At 52.5% G+C, this 7,321-nt stretch overlaps 1 protein-coding gene across 3 annotated transcripts; it reads left to right on the forward strand.

The window, feature by feature from the left end:
- The first annotated feature begins 6 nt into the window (after positions 1 to 6).
- On the forward strand, positions 7 to 6,647 carry TAS1R1 (taste 1 receptor member 1). Of its 3 annotated transcripts, XM_006025578.3 has the most exons (5): positions 7 to 1,103; positions 1,585 to 2,313; positions 2,806 to 3,018; positions 3,312 to 3,432; positions 4,832 to 6,647. In XM_006025578.3, exons 1-5 carry the CDS (start codon positions 840 to 842, stop codon positions 5,761 to 5,763), a joined length of 2,259 nt encoding a protein of 752 aa, XP_006025640.2. In that variant the 5' UTR covers positions 7 to 839; the 3' UTR covers positions 5,764 to 6,647. The 3 variants fall into 3 exon arrangements, with proteins under 3 accessions (XP_006025640.2, XP_025062160.1, XP_025062161.1); XM_025206375.1 differs by having other exon boundaries at positions 2,806 to 3,432; positions 5,203 to 6,647; XM_025206376.1 differs by having other exon boundaries at positions 2,806 to 3,432; positions 3,862 to 4,957.
- Positions 6,648 to 7,321: the final 674 nt, after the last annotated feature.

The raw sequence follows: 7,321 nt of genomic DNA on the forward strand, positions 1-7,321 counted from the left end.
GGGTTGCGGGGCTCTGGGAAGCCGCCAGCAGTGCGGAGCCGGCGTCTCTAGCGGCGCGGGTCGCCGCCGCCTTTCAGCCGTGACACTTGCTCACTAAGGTCCCGGCACGGACTTGCTCCTTGGCTTTCCCTTGGCCCTGTTCATACTGCCCCGTCCCATCTGCTCGCTGCCCCGCGCTCCCGCTGCCCGCCAGGAGAGTCCCTCTGTCCCTCCGTGAGAGGGGCCGTCCCAGGCTCGTGCTGCGGTAGGTGGAGGGCCGTCTCACGAAGCCCCACAAGTGACAGCTCCCAGATGCTCTGCTGAGGGACTCGCAGGGATATGGTGGTTGCTTTTCCCCTGTACAGTCAGAGCAGGGCAGCAAATGTGCTCCACGGGACATTGTCCACAGGACGATGCCAAGGTGGTAGTGAGGATCTGATTAACAGGCAAGAGCTGATTTGCACTGTGGAGCGGTGTACAAAAGGAGCCTAGGCTGTTTGTTCTGCTAGTCCGACTTTCTTCCCTTGTGTTATAATGACTCCTAATTTTTACTACATCACTTTATCAATGCGCTTTACAAACAAGGAACCAGGCAGCCAGCATACAGGTGTAGAAACAGAGAGATGTTCTGCCTATGTGCCTGCACTGAAGCGTTCAGACTCCAGTCCCCCTGCCTCCCAGGACTCAGTGCATCAGTTTGACCACAGTACTGTGCCAGGCACTGCCCAAGCACTCTAGTGATTTGACTTCCACCAGGCTGATCCATGAAGTAATCCTCTCTCGGGTGCCCCCTTCAGTGCTGTCTATGTTTCTGCAGAGTTGACACTTTGAGCAGCCACGACCACCAACTTTTCCAAACCATGCGATTCACCATTGAAGAAATAAACAATTCCAGCAGCCTCCTCCCCAACATCACTTTGGGCTATGAGATCTATGACGTATGCTCAGAGTCTGCCAACATGTATGCAACACTGGGTGTCCTCGCACCGAGCATGCGGCGCCGTGTGGAGATGATCAGCAACTTTTCACACTACCAGCCCAGGGCTCTGGCTGTGATTGGGCCACACAGCAGCGGTTTTGCCCTCACATCTGCAACTATACTGAGCATTTTCCTCATGCCACAGGTAACTACAGCTCCTCTGGAGTAGTGCCAGATGTATTGTAAAGAGGGACAGTAGCCCTGGGGTGATTATTTGATTAATAATGATGACTGCAGGGAGTGGCTGTAGTTGACAGGAAGCAGTTGGACAATCAGAGCTCTGAGCAGACAAGGCAAACCCTACATCCTTTTGCAACAGCTGGGACTAAGGCTCAGTTGCACTCCCAGTCCTAGCACTGCAGGCTTGTGCAAATTCTGCTGGCAGGGTTGCTTCCTGAAAGTATCTGGTGACAGTGCTGACTGGCACAGCCAGCCCTTCCACGGCCCAAATACCTGTTCTTACCCCACCAGGGCTAATGCTGCTCAAGTGGACTCCTCCTCAAGACACTGCTCAGCAGCAACCCCCTTTGCCCTGCTTGGTGCCACCACTTGGTGCCAGTCCCTTTTATTGTCCCGACTGTTGCAGTTCAGTGAAGGCATAACTCTTTCCTGTTTCCCTTCAACAGATTAGTTATGAAGCCTCCACGGAGATGCTGAGCTTGAAGCATATCTACCCCTCATTCCTGCGTACCATCCCCAGCGACAGGGTCCAGGTGGAGGCCATGGTGCTTCTAATGCAGGATTTCAGGTGGAACTGGGTTGCCATGGTTGGCAGTGACACTGACTATGGTAGGAAGGGGATACAGACCTTGTACAAGGCAATGACTAAGCGTGACATCTGTGTTGCCTACCGAGGACTCATCCCTGCAAACAAGAATGCCAGCAGCACAGAGCTGAAGAATATGGTTAGAGATATTGTAGGCACCAAAGTCAACGTCACAATCGTCTTCTCTGACAGACGCAGCGCCAGGGTCTTCTTTGAAGTAGTAGTTCAGGAGAATGTGACAGGAAAAGTCTGGGTGGGTACTGAGAACTGGTTGCTAGCCCCACTGGTCTCGGATGTCCCTGGCATCTACCAGGTTGGTACAGTGATTGGAATGTCAGTCAAGGCCTCTGATTTGGAGGCGAAGTGGTGGGATACTGGGAGCAATAATCACCTTAACATCAGTGATACTAGCTCAAGCTGCAATCAGCTATGCACACAGTGCCACTTGCTCCCTCCTACGCCTGATGCTCGGGCGATGAAGTCCTCCTATAATGTGTACTCAGCAGTGTATGCTGTGGCTCATGGCCTGCACAGCCTACTGGGCTGCAACTCAGGAGCATGCCGCAAGGACGAAGTCTACCCCTGGCAGGTGAGTGCAAAACTAAACTGGCCCTCTTCCCCCTGCCCACACTGGGGTGTGAAGCTTAACTCTGGCAAGCCTCTGTGTAAGGCCTAGCTCCCAACAGGCGTGACTGCTGTGCAGACAAACAAGGGGCTGGAACAAAGAGGAAGCACAGGGCTGTGGAAGCATCAGAGGAGAGGAGATGAACTCATGTGGTTCTCAGATCTGCAAGCCAGGCAGGTGACAATAAGATTTGTGTGCTGATCTAGTTTTAGCCACAGAACAATTCCAGCAGTACTTGCCAAAGGGCCCTACTCTTCCCTGGAAAGATGCAAAAGAGATGAAGGGGGCTCCAGTAACCACGGTACTAATGTGGGAGACATTAGCCAAATCCTCAGCCATCAACACTACTTAAAGCTCATTCAAAAAAATCAATGGTTCTTAGCTGCCAGACTTGCCCTGACCTGGAGGCATCTTCTGCCATAACAAGGGACTTTTCTTTCTGCTCTTTGTATACAGCTCCTGCAAAAAATCAAGCAGGTGAATTTCAGCCTGCATAAGAACTGGATATACTTTGATGTCAACGGGGATCCCATGACTGGCTATGACCTTATCATGTGGAAGTGGACTGGCCCAGCCTGGTCTTTTGATACCATTGGATCTTTCAGTCGCAACCCCGACAGGCTGAGCATCGATTGGGACAGAATTGTATGGCACACTGAAGATAATCAGGTGCCCAGAGCACGGGGAGTGGGACAGAGTACTGGTACTGGCACCAAAGAGTATTTCTTGTCATTCAGAATTAGTTCTTGGAAGATGGCCTTGGAGAATAGGTCCCTGGGAGGTTGGGGGAAGGGAGGCTTGGCCCCACTTCTGCTATTATGGTTCACTAGTGTCACACCTTCCAGTCAGAGCTGTATTCCCCAGGCTAGCAACTGGTTCCTGCCCACAGTAGGCAGGCCTGTTCAGGCTGCTGGCAGGCATCAGTTCCTTGTAGGCCTGACCTTTGCTGGGCTCCCATCTAGGTTCCTGCCTCCATATGTTCCAAGTCTTGTGAAAGAGGAGAGAAGAGGACACAAGTGGGGCTTCACCGCTGCTGCTTCGACTGTGACGCCTGCCCAGCAGGAACTTTCCTCAACAGTAGTGGTCAGTACAGCCCCAAGCAGCTTGTCCTACTCTGCCCCAGCTATCCCCACCCCTCCAATCTAGCATGGTGTGTGCCTGGCTCCCTACTCATCTGCTCCTCTTCCATGCTTACTCTAGCTCCTGGGTTCTTTAAAGTCCTTACCTTTGCTTTTGCCCTCCTCTGTCCACTGAGTCCTCTTCCTCCTCCTCATTTCCCCTTCCTCCTCTTGCTGTCCCAGTAACCAGGCTTTAAGATGCAAATGTGCCAAGTACAGGTTGTTCTCTGGCTTCCCCACTTGTGTAGTCTTTCCGAAGGGCTGCTGTGGTATGCAAAACCCAGCTTTGCTCCAGCACATTCTTGGGGGGCTATAAATCTGTGGTTTGATGCAGCCAAATTAACAGGTGAGATTAAGCTGATGAGATGCTCTTCTCCTTCCTGCTCATGGTGAGGTTGGGGAAGGGAAGGCTTATTCAGAAGCTGCTGCCTGCTCCACATCCTTTGGGAGGAAGAACCTGCCCAGAGTTGTCTTTGTCTCCAGGGAGGATGGAGCAGCCCCAGATGGCAGCAAAGTGCTGATGCAGTTCAGTTGGTGTTTGCTCTGGGACAGCAGGAGTGGTATGGAAATACTTCTGTCCTGGGGGGCCTTATGTTGGCTGCAGGACAGTCTGCCTAGTGAGCCAGCTGCACAAACAAACCCAAAGCAAGAAACATCTTTGGCCCCTTTGTTCTGCACTCAGCAAAAGCAAGCAGGCATGCTCTTTCCCCAAGGATTAAAGGCCCAGGCAATGGGGAGGCAGCAGTGAAAATTATCCAGCACCTGCCCAGCCAGCTGGTGCTAATTGCCCTGCACCTAGAGAGCAGCTGCTGCAGATGTATTCCCCACTCTGGGGCTCTTGCACTGGTGAAACCTTGACGTGCCTTCCCTATCCCAGGAGCAACTCATTGCAGTGCCAGAGCCAGGACTCCAGCTGAAAGCCACAAGGCCTATAAGCCCCTTTTCCCAACTGGGTCCCCAGGAGCTGTGCCGGTCTGAGGTAGGCTCTTGCAGAGATGGCTGCAAAGACCAGAACACTTCCTTTCACTTGCCTCAGCTGCCTTTGCACAAGACTAGCCAGGTCACTTGAGCTGCTGCTACTGCCCCAAGGCTTTAGGCTCCATCACCTTTTTGACTGGTTCCCTGAACTGTCTCCTAGAGGTTGTGCACACAGAACCCATGGCACTGAGGACCCCAAGGTGTTCTCGTGTCACCCAAGGACCCCAAGCACCTTCTATGTGTTGCAGGACAGCTGCTGCATTACTCCCCAGAAGCAGCTGCATCTCACCGGATCCTTTTATGCGAGGTGTTCTAGTAAGGCAGGCTGTAACTGGCTTGCTGGGTTTCTGAAATTCATCAGTTCTGTGGATTTCCTTTCTCTACAGACCTCTACACATGCCAGTCCTGTAAGAAAAGTCAGTGGGCCCCAGTGCACAGTGAAACCTGCTTTGAACGGTATATCGAGTTCCTGTCCTGGGCTGAGCCTGTTTCCTGGGCACTGCTGACTGCCATCACCCTCTTGATGCTGCTTCTGATGAGCACAGCCATCATCTTTGCACTGAACATTACCACGCCTGTGGTCAAATCTGCTGGTGGCAAGATGTGCTTCCTCATGCTTGGTGCTCTGGCCTGTGCCAGCAGCAGCCTCTACTGCCACTTTGGCAAACCCACCTGGCTAATGTGCCAGCTGCGCCTGCCAGTCTTCTCCATCAGCTTCTCCATTTGCCTTTCTTGCATGGCTGTCCGTTCTTTCCAGATAGTCTGCATCTTCAAGCTGGCTGCCAAGTGGCCTGCCCTCTATGAGACTTGGGTGAAACACCATGGGCCCAACCTGTTCATTGGAGCCAGCACAGCTGTCCAAGCAATGTTGAGCCTGACTTTGCTCGTGATCAACCCCTCAGTACCTCACAAGGACTATGAGAGGGTTGCAGAACTCATCCTTTTTGAGTGCTCCCAAGAGAACTCTGTGCTTCTCATGTTGGCAATGTTCTACAATGTGCTGCTCAGCCTCTTTTGCTTTGTCTTCAGCTACATGGGGACAGACCTGCCTAAGAACTATAGTGAAGCCAAGTGCATCACCTTCAGCCTGCTCATCTATTTCACCTGCTCCATTTCCTACTTCACCACCTACAGCATCTACCAGGGCAAGTACCTGGTGGCCATAAACTTGCTCTCCCTGCTGTGCACCCTTGCTGGGGTCTTTGGAGGCTACTTCCTCCCCAAAGGCTACATCATCCTCTTCCGAGCTGATCTCAACACCACTGAGTACTTCCAGATGTCTATCCAGAGCTACACCACCAGGAGGCGCTCAGCCTGAGCTGGAGAAGAGGGGATGGAGATGCTGGGGTTGTACCTCCCACAGCAGCCCTGCTTTTGGCCTCTGAGGCCTCCAGATCTCTCACCTTCTTGGTGTGATGGGGAGGGCATGACTCAGAAGCTAGTACAGCAAGCTGGACTCAGCTCTGCAACTGCTTTCTACCCTGACCACAGTAACTGACCTGCCAGCCTGGGAGGTGAGAGGGGCTGGAGGAAGGCAGGTGATGGTCACTGCAGGGAATGCTCTGTGTTCCAAGAAGTAGCTACTCTGAGAACAGCAAGGCCAGGGCTGATCAAGGTACTCCCAGCTTTGTTACTCATGCTGGCAAAGCCCCATGGCACCTTCTTGGGTAGGGCACATGTTGCCTATCATAGTCCTTCACCTGTCCATCAGGCTCAGTCCCTGCAAATCAGAAGGCTGGACCCTTCCTAAAGCCATGTACAGGACCTTGGCAAGGCTCCAAGGTACAAGTATCTGCAGTCTGGTGGGAAGGAGCATGGGTGCAGAGCACCTGGGCTAGCCCAGCCGAGGGAAAATGCTCTTCCCCATGTTGGTCTTTGCTTCTCCCCAACATACAAGATGCTCCCAAGCCTGCCCTCAGATTCTTGTACCAGCTTCATGACTGCATCATCTCTCACCCTGTGCTTGCTGGGCCACAAGGTCACATATCAACCAGTGCTGTTTGCAGTTTAGCTCTTATCAGGCCTGTCCTTTCCAGCATTTCATGGAGTACCCTTCTCCCTTGCATAGGTTTCTCACGGCCACAGGGTGGCACCACTACCCACAAGTTGCCTGGCTCTGGTCTTGCAGGCCACAAGCAGTGGAGACAACAGCAGGTACAGTGGAGTCGCATTTTACACGGGGGTTAGGGTCTAGAGTCAGCATAAGGCGAAAATCACGTATAGTCAAAATTACTCAGCACAGCAAGACGCTCACGCTATGAGAGGTGGGAACTCATTGAGTGGAATGGCAGGCGGAATCGCCCGCACTATTTAAATTGTTACTTTTCTTTTTTTGCCAAGCGCTTATAGTTGATTTCGTTAAGTTAAATGCACGTATGATGTGACTCCACTCTATAGTCTTTCTGTGTAGGAGAGGAGTGACTGGGGATAATGCTCCATTGCAAATAGAGCAATGGAAAAAGCATAGCTGGAGGGTACAAGTCCTGATACTGTGACCTGGCTATTAAATACCTATGCCCCAGGAGACAGAGCTTCTCTTCTTTTTTGTCTCTGCTCAGTGGAAGGAATGGCTGTAGTGGGAGCTCCCTTCAGGCTGGAACAGGAGGCCAGTGTCCCGTGGAAGTGAGCAGGGTGAGGTTTGGAAAGCAGATGGACTGTTTTAGGTCAGCAGGAGCTCTTAACCCAGAGCAGCTGAGAGGCTCTTTACGAGGTTGGCTGGTTGGTCCAGCTTGCCAGGATGCTGGAGCCACAGGCCTTGTCAGTTCCAGGTGGGCAGAGAAAGGGTGCAGTAACTGGCTAACCTAGGATAAGTCCCTAAGGCCCCACAATAGTGACAGGAATTCAGGGATGCTGTTGCTCAGCATCAGGCCCAGAGG

The sequence above is a fragment of the Alligator sinensis genome, unplaced genomic scaffold (assembly GCF_000455745.1).
Source record: "Alligator sinensis unplaced genomic scaffold, ASM45574v1 scaffold322_1, whole genome shotgun sequence".
Lineage (NCBI taxonomy): Eukaryota > Metazoa > Chordata > Crocodylia > Alligatoridae > Alligator > Alligator sinensis.

What these genes read in the sequence shown, in the direction of transcription:
- TAS1R1 (XM_006025578.3), top strand. Translation starts at nt 840, where the DNA reads ATGCGATTCACCATTGAAGAAATAAACAATTCCAGCAGCCTCCTCCCC. An exon ending in ACGAAGTCTACCCCTGGCAG is followed by an intron (nt 2,314 to 2,805) that starts GTGAGTGCAAAA and finishes CTTTGTATACAG; the next exon opens with CTCCTGCAAAAAATCAAGCA. An exon ending in GGCACACTGAAGATAATCAG is followed by an intron (nt 3,019 to 3,311) that starts GTGCCCAGAGCA and finishes GCTCCCATCTAG; the next exon opens with GTTCCTGCCTCCATATGTTC.